Genomic DNA, 26,632 nt, shown 5'->3' with positions numbered 1-26,632 from the left:
AAATATATCCCACAATTAGACGAATGGTCAAAAATACCCATTTTATTCTCCTCTCATACCTCCAAATCTTCAAACCCCTGCCTAAAATATTATGGAGAAAGTTTTCCTTCACCATGTGGTAATGGTTGAGCATTCTGACATTTTACAAATCCCTATAAGATTTTAGTATGTTTCCTAAAATACCTTCTCACGCGCATCTAAAACCTTAGGGTGAATGGATTCTTATTCACCGTGGTTTAAAAGATTTTACAACGACTCAAACAGGGTCTCTACTCTCCACCAACAAAGTGGTTGTTGGCTTTCAGGTCATCCGTTTTCAAGCCAAATCAACACAGCCGAACAATGGCACCTCCAGCTGTGACAATTGGTGGGTCACTCGAATAAATAGCACGAACTAATCGAATGGTAGACGAAGATCTCCGTCTCTTATACACGAACACGTGGCTCTCCAGATAAGCGGCTGCTGTGAATACTTGCAGAGTAATAAAATCGAAGCAGACATTGAAATAACTATAAACAATACATAATCACAGACGTATAAAATTTTACGAATTTTTGTGTTCGGCGTGAGAAGGGCCAGGAGGAGCAAGCGACAGAGAGAGAAAGAGACAGAAGAAGCAATGGATTATATTCTCAAGTTCTCACCACTTGTTCTGTAATTTCTGAAAGAAACAAGAATTGATTTTGCAGTTTGTACGATTAATTTAGGAATCGATCGACAGTGAATCGGATTCAAAGATATGGGGGATTCAGCGAGTGAGTACTCGCAGAACAAGATAACAGAAGAGGTTTCCAGAGTGGTTGAGTTCGCCAAGGAATTGCAGGATTCGGCTTCATCTCTGATCACAAAGGCTTCCAGCGAAGAACAAGCTTTACGACTACGAGTTGTTGCTCTTGATTCTAGTATTCAGAAACTCCGGTCCTCGATCGATTCCGCCATCAAGAAATCAACTTTAGATCGCAAGGAAGCTGAGAAGGTAAGTTTCTGAATGCGACGGGGATTGCTTCGAATCTGCTTTGTTTAGGGTTCTTGATTAATTGGTATTGAATACAGTGGATTGATTTCATAATTTTTATTGTTTCTTTGTTTGTGGGTTTTTGTGTGTTAATTCAGCTGGATGAAGAACTATACAAAGCGAAATGCATTCTAAGTGATGGAGACGCATCTTCGTACCTTCCAAGCAAATATAATGGTGCTTTTACTCTTCTGTTAGCTCAATTGTTTCGTTGTGTGCGTCTTTCTATTTATGCCGGTTTTGGTTAGCATTTTGAGTGATTATTGAATTATATGCAGGTAGTTTTCTGAAGATGTTTCTTGGTCCTATCAACGTACGTGCTAATAGGAAAGACATCCAATTGAAAGTAAAAGAGGAGTACAACAGTTACAGGGTATCTATTTTTTCGTTCCTCTTTACTTTTTCCATTTCTTATTTTTAAATAGTCGAATTGCTTATCTTTGCATTAGGCACTTCACTTTTCTTGATTGGGGAGACAAACAGTTAAAGTTTGTAAACTTTTACAAAATTAATCTTGCGTACATTTTTCTTTTCTTTTATTTATTATTTACTTATTTTAGAAGGGGTGGGGTGGTAATTATGGCATTTTTTCTCAATGGCTGTGTTGACATCATTAAAGTTATGGGTTTGGCATCCTACCCTTGCCAATAGTTGAACTGATAAACCTAATTTTGTGGTGATAAAGTTTGACCTAACTGGTCAGATGGTAGAGAAGTGTCCACAACACTCTTGTCAATTTCCATAAGAAAGAAAATATATATTAATTGGTCAGGTTAGCTTCAAATTGTGATGCAAATTATTTTCTCTTTGTAAAACAAAATCATGGTCATAAGTGTAAACAATTTTGGTCAAAATCACAGAACTGTTTCATTCTTTTATTCAAGATCATTCGAACTCCTGTAAACATTACAAGATTCAATCAGTATTGCCAAATATTTGTTTTAGACTCTGTCCTATACAGACCCTAAATTGAAATTTAAGTGGTTAATCTCTCCTATACAGAATTCACATTTCTAATCATGTACAGATAGATGCAGTTTCACTGCCATGTGAGGCACTTGCACCATAAGTTCTACAGTGTTGAAACTTGGGTTTATAAGGCATGTGCCTCAAGCAAACACAGGATATCACACTAGAGTGCACACCTTGAATTGCCTTCTGTGCTCTTTTGCAGCTTTATGCGCCTTTATAAACTAGAAGCTCTGTTCAAGGAAACAAAGTATAAGCTTTATTTATTTTGCAATTGGGACCTAAGGGAGTGGTCTAGTTGAGAAAATACTGCCGGCTCTAGAATTTTGTGCATTGGTTAGGCCAAGAGCTTAAGTTATTGGTTATGTTTATACAATTGTGAAATGATATGGTCATATTGTATTTATTGTATTTTTTCCTCTATTTATGATTTATTCTTTGAGCTATGGTTTCCTGCTTGGCCCATCTAGGAAGGGCTTCCTATGCAGTCCAAATATCTGTCAGGTGGCATCTTAGATGAGGCCCAAATTTTGTGAGGGTAGACCTCAAGGTCCCCTGCTCATGTCAAAGTTCAGCCGATATAGAGTTGGCGATGTGGCAAAATAAAAGTCTAAAAATCCAGGATTACCGAGAGGTTGCATACTAATGCATGGATTATCAAGAGGATGCATGCCAATACATAGGAGAAAGGTATTTGATTGAATTAGGCTTCAAATTTTTGACACATGTCCAGACCATGTCCTGTTTATGCAACAGTTGGAAGGGCCACTAAGGAATGCCTTCCTAGCACACACAGGTCATTTTTCCATTTGCCTTTTATACATTGTTTCATGGTGTTTTAATGCTTGTAATATATGCCTATATACCTTCTCTAGCATAGTTCAAGGTCTCAGTCTCGGGCATGGTTTCGGTCAGCCCAAAAACCGAGTTGTCTTGGCGAGATACCGAGATCTCGGACGAGTTCATGTTTTTTTTATTTTATTTAATATTTTGGCCCTTGGTTTCGGGGGGCCATATGACCTAATTAGGTCATGAAACTTGCAAGACAGCCTATTTTAGGCCCTATAAACATAGTGGAACCCTTAGTTTTTTAAAAATACACCCAAAATGGTAGTTTGACTTAGGGCCCTAGATTGGTATTGTACTCTGTTTATGTGTGTGTGTATATATATATATATTTATTTATATATACTGAATTACTGATATGGCATATCCAACACAATCTTTAGTGTTAGAACACATATAATTCAAGTAACAACCTAAATAAGCAATAGGAATGAAAAGGCATCAAATTATAAACCATTTCATAAATCATACATCTAACATTGTTTGTTTGTTAGAATCAAATATATTTTGAGTCAACATTCATGATTCAACAATACAAGCCAATAACTACCAAGTCACCCCTCTCCCTCTAAATGTTGTTGTTGAGCAACAAATCCTCTTGTTCTAAGCTTGTTTGGGTAAGATTTGGAGCAAATAGGAGTTTTTTTTTTTTTTTTGGGGGGGGGGGGGGGAGAGGGGAGGTTCTTCAAAACTGACGAAACCAGTCGAGTCCATCGAGATCAGATTGAAATACCCGGTATTGACATTCTTTCACAGGCAGAGCTGTCATCTTTAGCTGAACAAACAAATCTCCTTTCCATTCATTGCCCGGTATAAATCGTATGGTATACTCCAGGTGGATATAGCACCATTAATTCATGCATTTAGCAACGTGGGACCCCAAATTGGATATCAGAATCGAAACTCTACTGACCAACAATCTGAGATAACTCTCGGTGCTTCTGACCCAGCCCTCCATCCCAAAAGTTTTCGACCGAGAATAGTTGAGTCATGGTTTTTGTAGAAGGCAGTTTGTAACATTTTGTCCGATAGGAAATTTCAGTTGGCAAGATACTGAAATTTTGTTCGAGACATTGCTCTTTGGCTGTTTCACGTATGATTTTGACTCGGTAGTGGAAAAAATGAGATTTTTACCAAGATCTCGGCAAGACCTCGTGCCTGGTTGTGATTCTTGCCTAAATAAATTTGTATGAAGTACAATATCATAACATACACACATGCTGCCATGTCACAGAAAATCAAGGTAACAGTAATTCTTCTTTATTGCCAATTGTAAACCATAAATTACAACCTTGACTGAAGGAGCAGCAGACTATTAATCCAGTGACCTCCAGTTAATGTAGTTCTATATAGGCAAGGCCTAATAGGAGCCAGGTAAGATCAGAATTCTGTAACTGTTTACAGATGTGGGCTATTTAGGGTAAAACTAGGATTAGGGTTGGATATTGGGAAAGGGGTTTATAGGGTATCAATGGGCAGGTCTAGAGGGCTATTATGGTATAAAAAGGTTAGGGGTTTGGATGAGTTTTGAAATTCTGCAATTTTGGGCAGAATTGAATTTTAGGTCAAAATTAGGGTTAAGTTAGGTTTAGGTTAGGGTTGCCTTATATGATAATGATAGGCAGGTGTAGGGAAGTCTAATGGTATAGGTTTTATGATGTTTGAGTGAATGGAAGTAGGTTAGATAAGTTGGACAGCAAGATAAGGTTATTGGAGACAATTCCTAATGGAGGTAGGAGTAGGGGGATTCTAAGGTTTCGGGTGGTGGGGGTTTGATGAAACTTGGATCGAGTGTCAATAATGATGTGAGGGATGTATGCTGAAAGTTTGGTTTGAAACTAATGGATAGATTTGAAATTATGGAGGAATCCTAATTAGGGTAGGGGTGAGAAGAAGAAGGTTTAAACAAAGTTCAGATTCAAACTCACTGGATTTGAAGAGATCTTTAATGGCAACAGCTTTGAAGATGAACAATGGGGTCTCCCAATCTACAAGATGCAAGGAGATAAGTAGCAGCCCTCCCGATCTTCACGATGCAAGGAGTCGATTGGAGATCCACCAATCCCTTCACCTTGATATTACTCACAAGGCACGCTCACGATGGAGCAAAGGCAGCAACAAAGGCAGCAAGCATAAAGCTGAGTTTTTATTAATAAAAATTCGTATTCAATGCTGGCCTCCCTTACAAACTTATATAGAAGACTCAAAAATAGACTTAGACACTAAAAAGGAAAGGCCTAACCCTATCCCTAACCTATTAGGTAACTTAAACTGACTAGGAAACTAGAATACTAAAGGAAATAGACTCAAAACATGGCTGGACTTATAGAGTCTTAATTCAGCCCAATTTACATCACATGACCACTTAACCAAGTCACATGATCACTTAAATTGAACCAATTGGATACAACCAATTTGAACCGGTTCAATTAAAAAAACATAAAAATAAACTAAGTATTGGACTAATCCCGTATGCAACCTATATACCCCCTAGTTTAGGCTCATTAAAGTGGCCTATTACATAGAAAGCCCTTGGGAACAAAGGCCCAACATGTATATAACCCAACCCTAGGCCTATTTCTAAAGAAATAAGCCAATTTCTATAATGAACCTGCATCACCAGTCCTTGTAAACCATTATCAGATCTGGTCATCTTCCATTGAATGCTATATACCATGTCAAAGTCTAAACAGTAATTCTTCTTTATACTTAGCGTTTTTAACTAATCTTTTATGCATAGGGTTTAGATAGTTTGGTAATGCTTATCCATGAATTGAATGCATCCACATTTTTCTGGAGCTTTTAGGTCATTGTTTGCTGGTTGCAGTTAGCCCTGCATATATATTTCCCCCCTTCCCCACCATGGAAGCTTTTGATTTTTTTCTATTGCCATTTTTGGCTGTCTACTATTGTGATTACCATAGCAAAGTCTAAAAGATTTAGAAGAACCGATATAGCAATACGGTATTAATGTTTGTTCCAGCCGTGACAACAAAGTCTCCCTCGTTCATTGTTTGCAGTTCCATGACCTTTCATGGATGAAACATTTTCATGAAATTAAAAACAATGAGCATATTCAAAGGGATGCCAGATGGATTTATGTGCTCAAGCTATGTCCCCTATAGTATTAGGTGTGCTTTGAAACTTTTCTGCTTGGATTGTTGGAACACTAACATTATGTGGATCCTTATGTATGTAGTCAGCTATGAATCTTTTAAATTCAATCCAACTGGTTATTGTAATATCCCATTATATTTTCCATATTTTTCAGCTGATACTAATGAAACTGCCTTTTTTTGAATGGATATATTGTAGATGAAACCACACTGTTTTAAATATTGTCTTCCACTAAAAATACAATTGCTAGTCTTACTGTTCTATCATGCATGAGTGCTTAATTTGCAAGCTACAATTTACTATATAAATCAATATTGAACACTTCAGCCTGTTCCCACTCATCCACTGTGAATTGTTGTCATCAAGCTGGAAATTTGTTGAGCTTGACCATTGATATTGTCCCTCATGCACAGGATAGAACTGCTTTGCTGTTTCTTCTTTTCCCATCAGCACTACTTTTCTTGGGGTCCAAATTATGGAATGGATGCATGCCGGCATTGCCAGTTCAGCTTTACCAGGTACCAAATTCTTAATCCAGGTCTTGCATTGGAAATGAAATATTCTATTTGACTTGATTGTTTTGTGATGGTTTATTTGTGCAATTTGTATTGAATATACCCTTTTTCAGGCTTGGCTATTGTTTCTTTACACAAGTTTGGCTTTGCGAGAGAATATATTGAGAGCAAATGGAAGTGATATTCGCCCATGGTAATTGGACATAATTTTTTGTTGTTGAAATCTTGTCAAATTCCCTGTTGTTTCCCCCCTGTGCCTCTGTACTTTTTGTCAATCATTGTTCTTTTTTCTTCTCTCATCTTTGACAATGTCCTCATATGTGGGTGTATGAACTTGCGTTCTATATTGATGCTTTCCAAATCAAGATTTGAACTAGAAGGTTGAAATGAAAAAATCCATCTGGCTGAAGCCAATTTATGTACTAATGTGCAGCTTTGTCAGAATTCTATAAAAGGGGATGCAAAATTGTATTCATCAATGATGGTTAACTTTATCCCCTGTTAGATGGAGAAAAAGACAACTTAATACAGGACTGATATGTTACATATGACTGTGCGTTGGGAAATATTAATTTGTGATGAGAAAACTTGGTCATTTAGGGAGCAATTAAGTGCTTCTAATATTTATGAACAAGAGAGTCTCTAACTCACTATGATTCAACTCTTACATACTGATGAAGTTTACTTTAATTGATGATCCTGGTACATTACTACATTATGTTTGGAGACTAGTGAGTTTTGGGAGGAGCTTGACTATGTTGTAGACAGTTGGGATAGGCTTCTTGTGCGAAGAATGGTGGTAGGAACTAAGAAGCAAATTAAGATGTTCATGACAAGTTTGAGGATAAAATGAGCTACTTGACCTCTCATTAGTGACACATATTGACATGGTCCATCAATCAGAGGAACTTTTCTGGTCATGTAGGTTCCAGGCAAGTTGAAGTGGATTGAAACATGTTTTTAGGAAATAAAGAATCAATTCTATTAAAGTAATGGAAAATCAAATCAGAAATCACATATTAACAAGAACCTCTGATGAAAAGAAATATTTCTTGATTTTGGATGCTGGGAGATGCTTAAGGGTTGCACTCCCTACTACGGATCAGCTCCTCAAAAGAAACATCCAAGTAAGGCCTTATTGTTGCTTCTGTTGGGCTGGACTTGAGAGCCGGACTCATTTGTTCTTTGAGTGCCCCTTTACAGCCCAGATTTGGGAGGGCGTGCTTAGGTTGTGTTCCTCCTCTCAACCCCTAAGTAATAACATTATGTTGGTTGCTCCTTGGGTAGCCAAAACCTATGGGGTGTGTGGTAATATTGGTGACATTGGTAAGCTTGCGTTTTGTGATTCTGTGTATCACATTTGGAGGGAGTAAAATGGTAGACTGATTTGTAATACGATGAGACCGAGGCCGAACATTGTTCGAGACATCAAATCTGACATTTTGGACAAGTGTCATTCAATCACCTTCAAAGGGAAACCATCTCCCCGCAATAGCAGACTTATGGATCAATGGGGTGTTTCTATGATACATATGACACATTGAATTACCTTTTGCTTGTATTTTGGGAATTGGGATATTCCCTTCTATGTCTTTAGTTGTATCCCTTTTTCTTAGGGCCCCTGTATGTAGGTCCCTTTCCTTCCTCAGGTTAGGGCCCTACTTTCCTGTATAGTTTTCTTCTCTTTTCTTAATATATTGATATGACCCATCAAAAAAAAAAAAAAAAAAGAAACAATTTTTCCTGGTAAAGTAGTTGGCTGGTGCTCTAGAGTAAATATAATCAATGCCATCAAGGATCAGTCACCCAGTTGCCATACAGTCCTCTAAATATTGCTTTTAAATTAAGGAAATTTACGTCTACTACCCCTAGGGTTTCAAACAATTATGTCTACCACCGTTGGAATTTAAAAAATTACTTCCGTACCCCAAAGTACTAACTCTGTTAGTTTTGGAAGAAATGACAATTTTGCCCTTTCTCTCTTCTTCTTCTTCTTCCTCTTCCAACCCCTTTCCTGCAACTCCACCCCCACCCCTGCTGCTGGTCCCGCTTCCCATCTCCACCCTCTGCAACTTAAAAACCCATCTCTTTCCCTTCCATTATCCAAAATTCCATCATCACCAATGTGACCCACTCCCTTTCCAAAACCCCCAAAAACGAAACCCATCTTCCTCACTTTATTTTTTTCCCCTACTCAAAACCCTGCCACCACTTCTTTCCATTATCCTTTTCTGTGACTGCACAGGCCGATCCTTCGAAGAAGATCACCGCCACAGATTTTTAGTGACAGGGTGAGGTGGGAAATTGATTAGATTTGCAGGTTGTACTCTCTGCAACTTTGCATTCATTCAATGGCGTAAAGCAAACTCAGAATCCTTGCGTGCCCGAAACCTGCAAAAGGAGAAAAGAAAATTAAAAGAAAACAAATATAGAGAAACAGGTGCATTTCTTTTAAGAGCTTCCATCTGATTGGAGTGTATCTGATAGTATCCCCCTCACCCCTGGTTCTGGTCTGCTTGGATTGATTTGTTATTTGTTTCTTTTGGGCTTTGCTGGTGAATTCCTTCCCTCCCCCCACCAGGGCCACCACCCTCCCAACCCCAACGCTTTTCTTTTCCCCACCTTGTAAAGCCCATTAAATTTGGAGTCTGCAATTGTCTCTTGAACAATAAATCAGTGGAACTTCGTAGTATTCATAACCGAGTGCAGTGATACTTTAAAAATGATAAGTTTTTCATTGCAATAGAAGCCCGAATGAACAAAACCTGACTTCTAAACAGTATCAGTATCAAAACCCCAGATCCCTAGATCTGAGTGAGAAAAACCATTATCAGATTGAACCAGCTGCAGGAGATACGTGTTTTTTATTATTAGCAGAGAGTTCCCCCGTAGAGCCTTCCATGAAGACTTAATTTAAGGCACCTGTTTGATCAGGTTCCCGTAATCCGATCGAGCTTCCTCTGAAAATCCTGAGATTAAGTACTTGAGACTCAGGCATAATGAACATTAGCTGCTTAAGGGGTCTCGGTAGCCGGCAATAGCAGGGGACTCTGGCAGCGAGAGGAAGGAGTGAGAGAGGAGAGATAAATTAACTAGCAGTTAGGGCTACAAACAAATGGGGTAAATATGCAAAAACACCTTCATTAAGGGTATTATGGGCATTTAGTTAATATTTGGGCGATGACATCATTACTTAACTGTTCTCATCTAACGGTAAGGGTATGTTTGTAAGAATCTTTCAAAATACAGGGGAAGTTTATGAAATAGATGAAATCCCAAGGGTGGTAGAAGTAATTGTTTGAAATCTCAAGGTTGGTAGACGTAATTTTCCCTTAAATGATCCAACTGTAAGAAGTGTATATCTGTTGACTGTTAATTGAAGACAGACAATTTAACATCACAATCAACTGATAGGTTGTTCTCCTCCATTGTTAGTTGTTAGATGTTCTACTGTAATTATATGCTTGCTCTGTATAAAGACAGAAGCCTTGTGTGAGATTTAGCGATATAAATTGTTGAGAACATCAAGGGAATTTTATTAATTTTATCCTGATTTATTAGGATGGGGACTAGTAAAGGTGAGAATTTTATCGGTTATGGGGGGATATTGGTGGGGTAATACCAACTTCAAAGCTACAGTTCCGTTAGTGTTTGCATTTTCCTTTCTCAATTCCTATTCTATGGAGAAAACTGATCTCTGTTTCTGTTCTGGAGGTTTTCTTATTCCTGACTCCTGAGGATAAATACGGCATTGTTACTTGAATGCAATGGTACTTTTTGTGAGTTTCTCCATCCATTCCCCTACTTCAGTCAAAATACTCACACCTCATAACTCTTGTTCAAGGTTGTTTAGAAGTTTCCACTCTCCACTCTCCAACCTATCGTAAGTGTGTAGGGCTCTTATGCAGGAGGTCGCCTACCAAAAACATTTATAGTTACATCATATTAGAGTTGAGATGCTGGAACTTTACCTTCTTCCTTGTGTGTGAATTGTGTGGAAGAATCTGCTGATCACTTATTCATCCACTGTGTATTTGCTTCAGGGATTTGGCGCTATTTCCAGAACCTCATCGGGCTGAAATGGTGAATTCTAACTGATTTTTTTCACTTGTTTTGGATGTCTCATTTGCTAAAGATGGAGGCTTGTTCAGTGGCTGCTGTTTGGAGCATTTGGGGGGAGAGAATGTAGGTAATTGCTGGATCAGTCTCAATTGTGTAAAGCCGATTCTAGACCTAACTAGGATTAGAGTCATCCACTTAACATATACTAATGAGTTTACTCAGAGGTATCTATGTTGATTCTGTTGTTCATGACTGGGAAGACCGAAGACATCTTCTCCTCTCCTACTACCACCAATTTTTATTTTACTTTCCTGCGTTGTCTCCTCGATATCATCGGATAGACTTTGATAGCTGTTCCTTGGGAAACCTGGTACTTTGTAGCACTGGGAGAGCCTTCGTGGTAGTTCTTAATCTTTCCAACAGGTGTTTTAGGATGTCCATGCTCTGTTTGGATTCAGAATTGCTTCTCTATAGGTTTTTGCCTTCTTATGGACAAGGGTATTTCAACGTTTGTTTTGATGTTTTAGGGCTGCAGCATCTAGAAGCATCTGAGATTCTGAAGGCTCCCTCGCTTCATCAGTCTAGTAATGACTTCCCTTGTGAACATTTTGTTCATGTGGAGCGTAAGATTAGGCATTGCCTTAGCAGCAAGCTGGCAGGGTTGATTTTAAGGAGGCTGTCTAATATATGTTGGGGATTTGTGGTGTCGTGCCACGCCCATATGTCTTTTTATTTATAGTCCCATGGAGCTGCCTATACTTTTATTATGTCGTTTCTCCATTTCTTTATTGTTATTTATCCCAGGATGGAAAAAAAAAGGATGTTTGGGGTCCTGCACTTCCTGTGATATTAAGTGGGAAGTTTACTTGTTCACAAACAATTGGCTTCAGCTTACAGCACTTTGCAACTTGTGTGAGGCATCTAGGTTATCGGAAATAGTTGAGAAGTAAATGATAACTAAATCAAGCATGGAAATGGATTATGAGGCCATTGCATCTCTGGACTAATGGTTAACATATGCAACCATCTCTTGCTGAGCGTAAAGACCTCCTTGGTTCTAGTTGGTTGCATCATAGGTTACAACACAAAGAGGTAATAGCTCTTTACAAGAGAGGTGCCGTTGTTAACTCGTATTTCGGTCAGACCAAAATTAGCAAAATTTCGACCGAAACAGTTCATTTTTTCTGTGAGTTTTGCTTGGCCATTTCGGGGGGTGAACAGCTGAAATGTCCAAAATTTTCAACTGAAATGATCGAAATTTCGACGAAACAGTGCATTTTTGTGATTGAAATTAGCAATATTTTGACTCAAATTATGCTGCTTTTGGGTTTCGCCTCATGTTTTGTCTCGGGAATGTTGAAACTAGTGAAATTTCAGCGATCGGCGAAATTTCCAACTATGAGAGGCGCTTGTGATGAAATTAATATTCCACAAATCCAAACAATTAAAAATAATAAAGATCCTCCGGTTACAGCTGGAGATCCTTTGGAATATGTTTTTTTAAGCTTGTCAAAGAACCTGAATTTATATTAACTGGTGAAGTTTGGAATTTGTTGACAAGCTTAATAGAAATCTCATTTTTATTTTGATTTTAATACATTAAGGAACAAAAGGTATATACTAGCAAGCAAATGTCCATCCCTAGCTAGCTTGTCACTGAGGAACTCAGTTTGCTATGTTAAATGATCCTCTGCCATGAAACAAACTATGGACCTGAAAAAACACACGCACAAACACAGGTCTAATGTTAGTCTCTCTTTCATCTAACTCGATACATCTTTAACCTCCTTTTCTAGCTTGTCAGTGTTTCCCATGGCCATGTGGTCTATGCTGTTTGCAAATAAGATGCTAGAGTCAGCCCCAAGCTCCAAATGCATACCACTTATTGCCACTACCTTGTACATGTATCCAAGTACTTCGAGCATGTCCCAACTTTTTGCATAAAAGATTAAGGGTGGCGGAAAACAACAGCAATAGTCAAAGTACCTGCTTCATATGATCCTAAAGATATGATTTTTACCTGTAATTGGGTATCTGGTGTGCTGTCTGTCAGTGTTAAGGGGCAACAAAAACTTGAGGGGAATTATCATGATTTAGGTCATAAGAACCTACATGCTAGATTTTGTTGTCGAAGGTTACACTGTAATGCTGTTCATTAGAGATATTCTTGCTAATTTCGCTTGATCACTGTATTGATGATGTGTTTTAGCAATTTCTCAAATGCATGAACATGATTCAAACCTAGAACTCTTTAAGCCTCTGATTTTTAAGCTAAGACTGGATTTTCTTGTCTTCAAATCTTATAGATAGATTGTTTACTTAACTACATGAAAGGAATGATGCCACTGACATTTTGTTTTGAAGGATATTTTCATTCTAATGCTTGTACGATTTCATTTTGATCAACAATTGATTAATTACTCCTATCTTTCTGATGATGTCAGGGTTGCACTTAGTCTGTAACATTCAAAACTTTCCTTTTCTGGATTTTGCAGGTGGGTATACCACCACTACTGTGCTATGTTGATGGCACTTATCAGTCTCACATGGGAGATAAAAGGGCAACCTGACTGCGCCAACAAGCAGGTCATTCCCTTTTTATTTTTTTAAGTTATATTTGTATTTTCATCTTGATTCTCAATTCTTAATTCTTAATGCAGAGAGGTGTAAAACTTTTCCTGATATGGGCTGTAATGCAAGGTTTTGCTATGATTCTGCAAAATAGATATCAACGGCAGAGACTGTATACTCGTATTGCATTGGGAAAGGTGACGTTTCACAGTCACTTGCCATAGCCATGAATCTCTAACATACTGAAAGCATTGTTTTTTTTTTGTTCATCCTTCGCATGCATGATTGAACTAATATGATGCAGCCATGCACCGATCAATAGGAAGCAATTCTTTGCTCTCCTGGCCTTTCTGGTCCAGCTGATTCTGTTATGGAATGGATTTCTGGGATTTATAACCAGACATTCTATAGCTGCTGTCTTTTGGTAGATATCACAAAGTGGATTGTTTCATATATGTAAACAGATGGGAGTTTTAATTAATTTCTCTTGTTATTTGCAGGCAAGGAGGATGGATGTTGTGTGGGGAGAAACTGCCGGTGTAGAAGGTCAATTGTGGTTGTTATGCCCCCTACTGTTCATTTTACAGGTGATGCAACCTATGCCTTAGCAGTTGGCTTCTTAGAATCTTGACATAAGTGTAATCATTGACCACTACTAATGTTTTCTTGCGAGGATATGTTGATGACAATGAAGTCAAAAGCCTAATATTGTTATTTCCAATTCCTATATATCTTTTATGTAAACCTTATCTAATAGCACCTGTGTCGAGAACATCTCTTGGATTGTATATTCACACAAGTAATATTATTTATTTACTGCAGGAAGAAAATTTGGATATAGTATAGAAGGCATCAGCCACTCAACATGTATCTATCTGGAAACCATAATAAAAATAGTAAAAATATTGTTTAATTTGCTTCTAATATATTAGTTGAAGCATGTATTTATTTTCAGCAGATCTGTTTCTGGTTTCAGGGTTTTGAAGCATATGTTGGACTATTGCTCCTGAGGACCGTTCGGGCTGGTGTTGTTTCTGAATGGCAGGCAAGAAATTAGTGTCATACTAAATAAATTTCATGCAACATGCTTCCTTGTAGCAGGATTTGAATGAGTTATCTGTCACACTTGTAATCCTTCTAGAATAAAATTTAATTGACACAAGCTGTTCTTCTAGCAGGTAGTTGTTTGTGGGATCCTTCTGGTTGTGATGGCAGTTGGGAACTTCACAAACACAGTACAGACACTCATGTCAAAGTCAAAGGTTAAAGCAAAAATGAGAAGAACAAAGAGCAGGCTGGAATTAGATCAGGCTAAGAGATTGTGAGATAAGGCAGAGATTTTCTGAAGCCTCGATGTTATGCCAAGTTATGTGGGGGATATTCATTCTTGTGTTCTTGTTGAAAATGTGTACGGGGTTTCTTAACAGATCTGTTTTATCAATCAGGCATCGGGGTCGGGGAAGTGAAAGTTACTCGGGATGGCTAATTAGCTGATGGTCACTCATGGTCTCTGTGCGCACTTTCTTTGGCAGGCCTAGCAGATGCACAAGTATTATAATGAGTCTTTGAAGCTCAAAAGTAAATGTCAGCCAGTTTTGAGTTTATTCATGTTGGCTGTAATAGCAAATCTTGATCTTTCCTTTGACATATATTCTGTCCTTGGAAGAAGAGGGATTGATGAGAGGTAGGGCTTTTCGATTTATCACGGTTGGTTTTTTAAGTCTTCTGGTTTAGTTGGTTGCTTACTTATTCTCTGATTTTTCTGTATCATCGAAGAAACTCGTGTCTAAATTTCAAAACCCTATTTTTGCAACAGTTAATTTTCCATTATATTTTTTTTTTCTTTCTTAGGCCAATGCAAGATTCTAATTGCAGTTCCTAAGGATCCAATTGTCCAGTCTTCTTAGTTCCTTAGTTAAAGTGCATTTGTTGATCAGATATGAGTTTGTTTGGTATTATATCAGCCATCAGGATATAATTTGGGATTATTTTGTTATAAGCTGAACGTTCTGCATAGGGCCTAAGGGTCTAAACTAATTATTTTTATTTTTCGTTTGATTACTTATCTGATCAGTTCCATTCATTTCATCTCGATCCTTTACTACAGAGTTGCAGCATGGCACAATTGTGTGTGCTTCTAACGGTGGCAATCGGTTTGATTTCGATTTGGTTCAGGATACAATATGTACAAATCATAATCCAATCGTTTCATTACCTCAAATTGAAACCGAGCCGAATCAAAGTTTTGGAAGGAAATTAAGTTCATTACGATTGAGGTCCACAATAGTCAAATTAAAGACATCATTAAATATTCTAAATTGTAAAAATGTCTTTCAAAATACTTCTTAGCTGATCAAAACTTAGTGAGGCACTTAAGCCCTTCAAAACAAGTAGAAGTGCAGAACTGTAGAAAAAAATGATGCGAGTCAATGATCAAAGACGGAGGTGGAAGAGCCATAGTGAAATCTGAGATCTTAGAAATTGTGTATTAGCCTTTTAGGGCATAGTATGATTTAAGTTTGGTTCTGATTCGATTTTTACGGGTTACATTTTTTCGGTATGTTTTTATCAATGGTTTTTAGTCTAAAATCAAAACTGAACCGAGTCGAATGAAATTTCAATTCCCACAAGCAGCGAACCAATTGCTTTGTTAGATTCGGTTCGGTTTTAGACGGTTAGTTTTTATTTTGGGTTTTCATATCGATTCTAAATTGACACCCTTACATCTAGCAAAGAGTCTATGAAGTGGATCATGTGGCCAACCCTTGGATTACAACTTATTATAATGTACTACATAGTTAAAAGGACTGAGTTTTCCTTCAACCATGATGAATGGGGATCCATTCACCATGTCACTTCAGAATTCGGATGCATGCGGGAGAGTATTTTAGGGAATATACTGAAACCCTATAGAGGTTTGTGAACCCTAGGGTGGTGTGGTGAAGAAAAACTTTCTCCTAGTTTAATGCACAAAATTTTAATGATATACAAGTGTTCTCAAGGGGCACGCTTAGGTGAACGAAGTGACACCCTAGGCTACCAGTCACTTTTGTGTCTAGGCGTCCGAGGCAAAAAAAAGAGAGGGGGGGGGGGGGGGTAGACTAAAACATGGAAAAGATTGTCACGACGTTCCTGTGCAATTTTCCTCTCACATGAATTATTATTATTTTTTCATATGTTTTGAAAATGCAAACCCTATATGGATGATACCTTTTTCAGAAAACCATTGGTGTAGTGTGTAGATTGCTCCGCACACTAGCAATGTCGGTAACTTTCTCCCTAAAGAAAAAAAATAAAAGAAGAATAAGAAGGAATACTGTTACATACCTAGTTCAGTCATTTCTGTCACCACTATCGTCTTAAAAGTATTAATATAATGATTGATATATCTAGGGCTTGGGCCCTACGGCCTTTTAATGGCCCTATAGAATCAATCATAATTCCAAGTGATGGAATACGAGACATCGTACCCCCAACATTGTCTTCCTCTTGTTCTTCCTTTGTTATTAACAATCCTCTTTTGGCATTGAATTTCTTCATTTTCCGGCAAACTTCTCTGTCGACCTTTGCTAAAGAGACACCATGGTGGTATCAATATTAAGATTTAGGCGACAAGATCATCGTGTAGTGTAACCACGTCTTCCTTGTGTCTTATCTGATACTTCGGTTGCTCTCTCCCTCACCAATAGAGCAACCATGTCCAACTGATGATGAAGGAAGAAATTGATCGAAATAACTGATTGTATGAAAAGGGATCCTTCAGCTTGCTTATTAGCAACTAATACATTCAATGGATTGAATGGTTACATCATTCACGATGACAACACTGTTTATGCGTTTCTAAGAAGGTTTTTTTATGGAGAAGAAAATCTATGAACAAAATAAAAGGGATAAAAGATTGTCTGAAACGCAAGTATTAAGAGGCTCTACTCTCGCACATTTAGCCATATTATGAGCTACACTTATCCTATCCCTACTCTGTTTAATCACAGACACCTTAGAAAATAGCTTAAGTACAAATTTACTGTCCAAGAGAATAGTAAAAAGCTTCCATGACCAAGTTCCTATACATTCGCCCATCCATTCAATCAAAGCCTCGCAATCAATCCAAAGAACAACATTTGTGGCCCCCAATTCTCTTGCTTTTTGAAGCCCTTGGAGCGTTCCCTTAGCTTCAGCTTCTTGAGCGCTCCCTGCTTAACCAAAGTCCATAATAATATTTACACAAGTTTTCTCACAAACAATAACCGAGGCCCATCATGTTTCATATGTTTCTTCAATAAAGTTTCCATCACATATAACTATGTAAGCACCAAGGTCAAGCAGCTAGCTCATGGTATTCAATAATGCTTAAGGGTTGAAAAATGGGAATAAGGAGGTCAATGTATGTTTAAAGCAAATTCAAGTTAGCAATCCATCTATTAACATTGTTCATAATCCAATAAGGATTAGGACATCATTTAGATCTTTAAATAGTGGTTCCTAATAGTCCATAAGAAGTAGCATGTCATGGGAACAGTAGAAAAAAATAACATACGATCTTTCTTTGGCAGAATTGATGAAGAGATCAAGTTTTCAAACAAATTTTGGAGAGATGTTGCTTGGAGGAATTCAGTTCTTATACCCAGTAATCCTGTTGCCTAGATTCTCTTGGAAAAAAAGACAACAAAAAAAAAGGTGCCAATCTTTTTTTTAAGGGGAAAAACACATTTAGCATCAACATTAGGAAAGTGACAGCTTATTTTTAGTAGATAGGCCACCCTTAAATAAATTTTATATAAATAATTTAAATTTTGGATGCATTTTGGACTTCCATAGGATGGATCAAATACTTGAAGGACCTCTCAGAGAGGGCACGAATAGATGCTCTCTAGAATTATTCCAAGGTTGCATGGAAAGAAGATAAGCGACAATCTTAATAGTTAAGACTCAAGACTCCATTCTTGGTAAATGAACAAAATAGAAAATCATCATGAGCAGTCAAGGCTAAAGAAATCCTAACAATTTGAGAGAAAATCTGTTAATTAAAGAAAGATTCTAGGTCCTTCCCACAATCAAGTTGCTACCTTCTCCAATGAAGGAATAAGACGCATATTGCTACCAATATTTATTGTAGCCCATCGAGGAATCCAAGAGTCATTTCAGATGTCAATGGAAGTTCCAGATCCCACCTTCCAACAAACCAATTCTCTTAGTTTTGGAATAATATGAGAAATAATATTCTACACCCAAGAGCCCTTCTTGAGCTTAGTATTCAAAGTGAGAAGGTTGGAATTAGGAAAGTACTTAGTTTTAAGACTTCGACACCATAAAAGAAGCATGGTTATTAAACAATCGTCATCCAAAACAGAGTAATAAGGCTTGATTATATACAATATTTAATCTAAAACCTAATCCCCCTTCCTTTTTTGGTTTACAAATATCAAATGAAGAAATTAGAGAGATGTTTTTGTAATCCTGAGACTCCCATAGTCCAAATTGACTTTGATAGCATCTAATTTGGAGCAAATGGTTTTTGGGAACCAAAAAGCAAGACATCAAGGGCTTGCATGATAACACTTTTGTTTATCTATTTTTTGGTTTTTCGGAACAAAAAAAATAAGAAAAATTCATTTGCTAACACCAGTTCATTTTTTTGTTCTTGGGAATGAATCGGGACAAAAAAATTATTGAGAAATAGAAAAAAAGAAACTCCAATTTGAAGCTTCTCTGTCCCAGAAATAAAAAGAAGAAATAAGGGGGGAGTTGTTCTTTATTAAGCACATGATTAATTTGATGGGCAAAGCAGTAATTTCATGTTCAAAATAAAACACCACCTTCAATGCAACTTCAATCACCACTACCACCTAGGGGTGCAAGTTTGGCCCTGTCGGCCCGAACCTGCCCTGAGCCCGAACATGGCCTAGGCTAAAGATTTCTGGCCCTGAGGGAGGGTTAGGGTCAGAAATTCCTGACCCTGAGTTAGGGTCGGGTCGGGTCAGGGTTGAGACCTCGGGTAAACCCGACCCTGATTTTGACGATTTCGGCCCTGATTTTTTACCTTGATTTTGGCCCTAATTTTGACCCTTGTTTTGGCCCTGATGTAACCTTGATCTTGGCCCTAATTTTGACCCTAATTTGGGCCCTAATCTAGACCCTGATTTTGACCCCAAAAGAAACTGTTTAAAAAGTTTGCAAGACACCCATGTACACTTGTCCAATTACAGGCAGCATGCGCCACAGCTTGACTCTCGTTTCAAGATGATTTTTTTTCTCCATCTATATGTGCACTTGAAATTTTAAGCATGATTTGCTTGTAATCCCTTGAATGCTAAGAAGTAAGAACCATTTGACATGATAACCAATAAAACAGCTATACACACCGATAAATACATAAACCATAACTCACTAAACATGCATTTTTTTTATTTTTTTTATTTTTTTGGCAAATCTGGTCTATGTAATAGGCTGAGAAAATTGAGAATATCTGAACTCTGCATCATCTAGAAATCCAAAAAGTAAAAGTAAAGTAAGTGTACAGAGACACTATGACTTACTGGGGAGGGATGCAGTGGTAATTGCAGGTGTAGTAGCCTAGTAGGGATGATAATATCATCGTCTGTCCAATTTTTCTCACCCCAGTGCCCTAACATACTCTCCCAGCAGCAAAGATTCTCAAAGCATATATTTAAACGTGGATCCCGTATCTTAATTTTCCAATGCCCATCAATGTAGTTGGCCTTCTCAGCTTGCCTCCAGTCCCACTCCAGTCCTGCCTTTTGCTTTGATCTCAACACGCAAAATTTCTGCAAGTTCTCAGGCATTGCATCGTGCACCTTCCACCACTGTCTATGTGCAACATCGCTAGCAAACTCCTGTAGTATGTCCACATTCCAGTTGCAGTCATAGTCTTGAAAGCATAGCCATGGCTTAAGACCCAAATAGTGGAGGACGTACAGGATTGGAGGATCAGCCCCAAAGAGACTGGTCTTCATTTGTTTTTCTCCTCCTCATCACCTACTAGGAAACACACATCTGCACCCTTAAGTATCTACTCCTGAGCAGCTGAGCTGTTTCATTTAGGATCTACTCCTGAGCAGCAGTAGCAATGTAAGATCTATTGAAGCCTGATAAACAACGCAAATGGCTGTTACAACTACTTCTCTCATTATCCCCCCACTAAAATTTGCATACTAAACAGAACACCGGCAAAAGAATTTCTAAACCAATCCAAATATACAATACGATTAATTTTAAAACAAGTGCTGTAAATAATGGAACAATTTTGCATGTGCGTCACCTCAATCAGAATTGCCCACCCCATATTAAACTTAAACACCGTTACACCACCAACTTCTGGAATCTATTTTGCCTGGGTAAAAATTGCACGAATGATGCAACACTGAATGACTGTGTTATAGTTTTTGAGGTTTTCTTTATTCCCTGAAGATAGAAAACCTACCCAAAAAGCACAACAAAAGTATTTCCAGAACCAATGGCTACTACAATAGTGTTTACTCCCAAAGGACCCGTCCAGGGGTAGATGTACATGTGAATAGAATCCTTTTTCTTCTTGGATTTATAAATGGACGTCTAAAAAGCCCCTCATAGAAAACTAAGGTTGGCAAATAAGTAAAAGTTAGTTGAAGAATAACACACTTGCAATAGAAAGGGTGGATGCCATGCAACAATTTGTAGCAATTAAAAATACAAAGGTATCAAAATAATCAAAGAAAACCCACGTCAATTAGCACATGAAAATTTTTCTTTAATCAGAACTGTTCTCATGTGAGGGAAAAACCCAAAAAAATACAAAAAGGAGTACAGCTTACCTATCCTCACTGGAAGCAGAACTTTCATTCCCAAAGACAAGCCCAACAACCCCCTGCACAGACCCACAAAGCAATGTAAAAAACAAAAAATAGAAGAATGACCATATATTTGATAAAAGTTTTATTAACTGAAACTGAAATGGCTTATCTATAAGAGGAAAAGACAAGGAGAACAAAGACGAAACTTGCCGTAATTCCACTCATTGTAGGCTTCAGGTTCTGCTTTTGGATTCCTGATCCTCTGGATTGTCCGGATCTTCCAGCCTGCAGCCTCAAGGCCCCTCCTATGATACTCATTGATTGTTCCATCGACAAGTATCACCAAGTCCCTGGTTGAACCGACCATGCGAATACTCTGGGCTGCAGCAATGGCACCACAGACATAAACATGAGCTGAATGCAAAATTGTAGCATATGCTTCCTGATGCTTTGTTCCTGTGTAAACCCGCCCTTTGACCTTGCGTGGAACTGCAAGTTCGCATGACCCAACAGGGAGCTGAAGCTTCTCTCTCAATGTACCCAAGTTTGGCTTATATAGCCATGCATTCCCTTCACGTACTACAAGCTCCTTGCAACTGAAGAGGTTTGGGATTGGGAAGCATTCAGTCACAAAGAGCACATACACAGGATGGTAGGCTTTAGCAGAGGCTGCAAATGCAATCGAGCAACATCTCTTGACCAGTTCCCCAACCTGCGGCAGGGAAGCTTGACAGCAATGAGATCAAGCCGTGGCTTTTTAGGAACCTTGGGTTCAGGTAGAGGGACAAATGGGAACTTCTGATTCTTCTTCTTCATCTATCCACTCCGGGTATAAGATCTCCCAAGTGACATTCTTCTTGACATAATTCAGGCTTACAACAACATGCTCAGCCCAAGGTAAGAATTGCTTGCAGTGATCAATCTCACTGTCATTGAAGTTTAATAGTCCTATTCCCTGAACTCCATTTTTGTCAGTCAGTCCCCCAATGGTTTTTGAGATCTGATCCCAGTTAACATCTATAGTAAAATATAAGCTGTTGAATGGAATCACTTTCCTACAAACAACTAATTAAATAAATTATGTTATTGTAGCTATAGTAAGCAGGTTAGTTTATAAAAGATATTGCTCTCCTGACAAAGGTATTAGAGAGATTAAACACAATAACACATAAACCAGCAGCATTCATGCAACATTGTTCAAAACCATACATGAAACTCTCAAGAAATCCAACCAACATTCATCTATACCACTTAGTTCTCTTCTTCACAAATATTAGTTTCTCTGCTCATCTCTTTTGGATGGACGATAAAAATAAATAAAGAAACAGAGACTCTTACATGGTTTTTTACCCATTAGTCCATTACCCTACAAATTTTTGGCTTTTTATCTATTTCATTTTCTTTCTCAGCAATATCATGGTTTAATGTCTGCAGCATTCTATAAGTTGTTTCCTTTTTACACTAGCCACTAGGCATTATCACTCCCTTTTGAGTTACAGAGACCGATAAGTCTGAATTCCTTCATCTTGTTACCTCCACAACATTAGGAATCACGGCAATGAAGTAAGGACTTCCCATAGAACAACATCAGCTGAAAATTCCAAACTTAAGATTTCATAGTAGTGAATAATGGCTGGAAATTTTAATTTAAATATAAAAAATAGCCCAACTAGCATATTTACCTTTTTCTTCTCCACATTCAAGGCATCTTGGGCCTCACACTTTCCCCCCTTCTTTAGCTTGCTGGTGAAGTTCTAATCTTCGAGATTCAAAGTCGCAATCTAAGTTGTTATTCTTTTGGAGCAACCAAGCAAAGGGATTGGATATTATGTACTGCATCTTCCTCATTTCTAAGGATGACATAACTAGGGAAACAGAGAAACAAATAAAGTGATAAACAGAACTGAAGTAATGATATTATTATTGCCTTCTCAGACATAATAAGATTGTATAGCCAAAATCCAGCATAAATAATAGCAAGTAGCAACGAGCAACATGGGAAAAAAAAGGGATTACTTCACTGTGAAGAGCAGAAGAAGAAAGGGGAAAAAATTCGTGGGAGAGATGAAGAAGAAGAAGAAGACACACCTACCATGAGAATCTGAGACCACTGGAGGAGGAAGTCCGAGACTAAGGTTGAGTAGAGCTTCAGCCGGAGGAGGAAGAGAATCTCCCCTCAGAGAGAGTGGAGCTTTGAAGAGGAAGAAGTACACACCAGATAGACGAATTCCAAAAGGACCACAACCCTAAGTAGAGGTTGAGCCGTTGGAGGCTTGGAGCCTTCCAAGTTCCAAGAATTCCAAAAACCTTCAGAATTCTCATTTCCTCTTTTTTTGTTTCAAGATAGTTATTTTTTTGGGGGTTAATTAAAGACTTGATGTCTTGACTCTTGATGATCCCATGAATCTCACACATTTATAAAACCTGCACTTCACCAATTAGGAATAACCCATGAAAAAAAAAATTGTAGTTATTTAAATTTTAAAACATAGTTGAAAAACCGGGTTTTTACTGGAGGCGAGTCATCCGAGTCGAGTCAAAAAATTGGAAAACCTGGTCAAGGGCCATGTAGATTGCAAAAATGACAACTTGACAAGATTGGATCATAAATTATCCGAGTTAAATAAGGCTCGGTATTTTTATTCAAGTCATGATAAACTCGACCAAATATCAATAACAACGAGCGAATGAGAGACCAACGACAACGAGGGTCATCAATTTTTCGAGTCATATTTATAAGCATATAGCATTAAAAAATAAAAAATAAAACTTAAACTCATCTTGACTAGGTTTGACAAGGCCGAGTCACAAGGTTTTTTCCAAAAGACGAGTTGAGTTAAATAAGACTCAATTTTCCAACTATATGTTAAAAAACAATACAAAAAAGAAAACACATAAGTACGAGAAGCCAAGAATCGAGATCTTGACTGGGTTTGACAAGGCCGAGTCACAAGGTTTTTTTCAAAAGACGAGTCACAAGGTTTTTTCCAAAAGACGAGTTGAGTTAAACTCATCTTGACTGGGTTTGACAAGGCCGAGTCACAAGGTTTTTCCCAAAAGACGAGTTGAGTTAAATAAGACTCAATTTTCCAACTATATGTAAAAAAACAATACAAAAAGGAAAACACATAAGTACGAGAAGCTGAGAATCGAGATCTTTAGTCTACACGACGACACCTAGACAACAACCTCGTCTAAGGTCAATTCATAACCATATTTTGGTTTAACTCTAGTGCTCTATTATAGGGCTATACCCCATCAAGGCATCAACTAGGGCTGCTACATCAGGGGACTACAGGGAAAGTAAGATATAGATGTTATAGAAGCAAAGAGCGAGAGTAAGATAGAACGTAACTTCTAGTCTTCTCTGTTGGTTCAATAATGGTTGACACTTGACAAGCTCACCATATCCAATTATCCACCAATGAACCAATTATAAGTGACCTAACTCGGTAATTTATGTTGGGCTCGAACAAAATCACCAATTCAAGGGAATTAGACTAACCCTACACCGGGTCCAAGTCAAAACCTAGTCACTCAGTAGTCAGTACTAGTTGACAAGGCCTGCAATCATAAATAACATTATGCTTTAAAATTTAAATGTACAAAAAAAAGAAAAAGGGAAGTAGTTCTCTGTCTGGGAGTGTGGCCTACGTCAGCACTCCCATGTGTCTATCTCTCTCTTCCTCAATATAAGGGGCCAGAGATGTCTTTTCACATGGGGAGGAGAGAGATAGACTCATGGGAGTGCTGGCATAGGCCGCACTCCGGACAGAAAACTTTTTCACAAAAAAAAAAAAAAAAGGAAAGAAAAAGAAAATAAAGAAATAAATCAATATACAACTCACTCATTCTTTGAATTTATTTTTGTGAGAAACTCAGTGAGTCACAACTCACTAAACTAAAAAGGTGAAATAAACACAACTCTCTTACCCATAATAAAAAATAAAAATAAAAAGAAATAAATAAACACAACTCAACTCACATCTCACATGAAAAAATGAAAAAATAGAGGTCGTTAGATGACTCAAAGTCTCAAATCCCTAATCCTAAATCCCACACTTGGAAAATAGGAACGGAGGAACTACGAACCCTAGCCCATTTCCCTTCTTCTCAACCCACGGTGAAGCTCCCGCTCCCATTTCCCTTCTCCTCAACCCACGGTGAAGCTCCCGCTCCCATTTCCCTTCTTTTCAACCCACGGTGAAGCTCCCGCTGTCCGTCACTGGTGTTTGCAAGAGGCGTGCAAGTGTCTTCAGCCAAAGGTAAGGCTCCTCTTCGTCACTCTGCCCCTCTTCTTCCTCACATGATATCGTGTTTCTTGTTGAACTTCTTCTTTTGGTTTCTCTGTAGCTCTGCTTTTCTAGTTTTTTTTTTTTTTTTTGGGCAAATTTAACGGACACCCCCTATAACTATTCGAAAAGCACAGATTCCCCTTATATTATATTTTTATTTCAATTTAGTCCACTCCGTTAGGTCTGTGCAATTAAGTGACTGTTAATTCTTTTATAATGGTGAAATTACCTTTACCATAGGATGAACTTCCTATTATACCCTTAAGGTTAAATCCCCAATATCCCAAATACAAATCAGCAACATCGGTGGTGGGAGCAGACTTTCTCGCAGCGTTCGAGATCAAAGAAAATTTCCAGATTATATCATGCTTTTAAGTTTATTACGGGCAAAACTATTCATGGCTGATTCCATTAAAAAAAATTTGGCAAAACCCTTATCGAAGGCTGAAGAAAAAATCACTAAAGAAACAGAGTGAATCCAATGGAAAAGATTCATTAATCGGTCTAATAGGGCGCAACCACACACCACCGTGAGGAAAATCCCAAGCTTGAAAATATCCAACTCCAAGTTATCTGGAACTCAGAAAATGTTCACGGGTTTTGAGTCAGAATCATTGTAACGGAGGAACCCACCAACACATCACAATGACATAAAAAAGGGGGAAAAAATGAAAAAGTAGTAGTGCTGTAGCTTTATCTTTCTCAGCTTCTCCAGAGCCCAAAGAAATATGAAAATTTCCAACTTTTTCCCTTCGTTTCATCGTTTTCTTCCTCTCCTCTCTTTTCCAACTCAAATCCATCGTCGACTTGCAACCCAAATCCCTCTCTGCAACTCAAAGACCTGTTCCATCGTCGTTCTGCAACCCAAAATTGTTTGGTTTTCAGACATAAAACCTAAAATGGTTATATTCAAAATCGATTTGAACTGTAACCTTAACAAATCCCAGTCTTCTTCCTTCGACGTTCTGAACCATCGCAACCGCTCCAAAATCCCCAGTCGTATTCACCGTCGCAGAGAAGAAGGGACCGATGGAGTCTGAAGCACCGTGAAATCAACCGTGGATTCCACTGAGAGAATTGAACTCGGAAGAAAAATAGTCTTTTAAGCTCTAATCGATCTTCTCAACAATCAACGCTGGAGTAATAATTGTAGAAATCTGAAATCAGTGGCGGTTGGAGAGACAATGGTGGCCGGTAATGAGGAAGTTCGATTTGGGAAGATGATGGAATCTTAGTAATTTTTATTTAAATTACTAAGAGGGTAAAACTGTCATTTTATCTTTAGGGGTAATCTTGCTTAACGTCAGGGGGAAGGTTGCCATTTTGACAAAATTTAGGGTGTGCTTGCCATTTCGAATAGTTACAAGGGGTGTCCGTGAAATTTGCCTTTTTTTTTATGAAACAACATCAAAGTGAAGTGTACTCACACACACCAGCCCCAATGCTTTTCC

General features: G+C 38.1%; 1 protein-coding gene across 1 annotated transcript; it reads left to right on the top strand.

Annotated features, from left to right (window-relative positions):
• The first annotated feature begins 624 nt into the window (after window positions 1-624).
• LOC122638571 (transmembrane protein 120 homolog) lies at window positions 625-14,911 on the top strand. The gene is made up of 10 exons (XM_043831429.1): window positions 625-977; window positions 1,115-1,193; window positions 1,295-1,389; window positions 6,362-6,466; window positions 6,577-6,656; window positions 13,021-13,111; window positions 13,186-13,293; window positions 13,597-13,683; window positions 14,073-14,141; window positions 14,275-14,911. The coding sequence occupies exons 1-10, from the start codon at window positions 741-743 to the stop codon at window positions 14,419-14,421; spliced, it is 1,098 nt and encodes a 365-aa protein (XP_043687364.1). The 5' UTR covers window positions 625-740; the 3' UTR covers window positions 14,422-14,911.
• Window positions 14,912-26,632: the final 11,721 nt, after the last annotated feature.

This window comes from Telopea speciosissima, chromosome 9 (genome assembly GCF_018873765.1).
Source record: "Telopea speciosissima isolate NSW1024214 ecotype Mountain lineage chromosome 9, Tspe_v1, whole genome shotgun sequence".
In the NCBI taxonomy this organism is placed as follows: Eukaryota; Viridiplantae; Streptophyta; class Magnoliopsida; order Proteales; family Proteaceae; genus Telopea; species Telopea speciosissima.
This window is presented reverse-complemented; position numbering and strand designations above follow the sequence as displayed.

Bases quoted from the DNA above. Each gene is read 5' to 3' on its own strand.
- LOC122638571 (XM_043831429.1), top strand. From the start codon at position 741: ATGGGGGATTCAGCGAGTGAGTACTCGCAGAACAAGATAACAGAAGAG. The intron at 1,390-6,361 runs GTATCTATTTTT...CCTCATGCACAG, and splicing joins AGGAGTACAACAGTTACAGG to GATAGAACTGCTTTGCTGTT. The intron at 13,684-14,072 runs GTGATGCAACCT...TTCTGGTTTCAG, and splicing joins CCCTACTGTTCATTTTACAG to GGTTTTGAAGCATATGTTGG.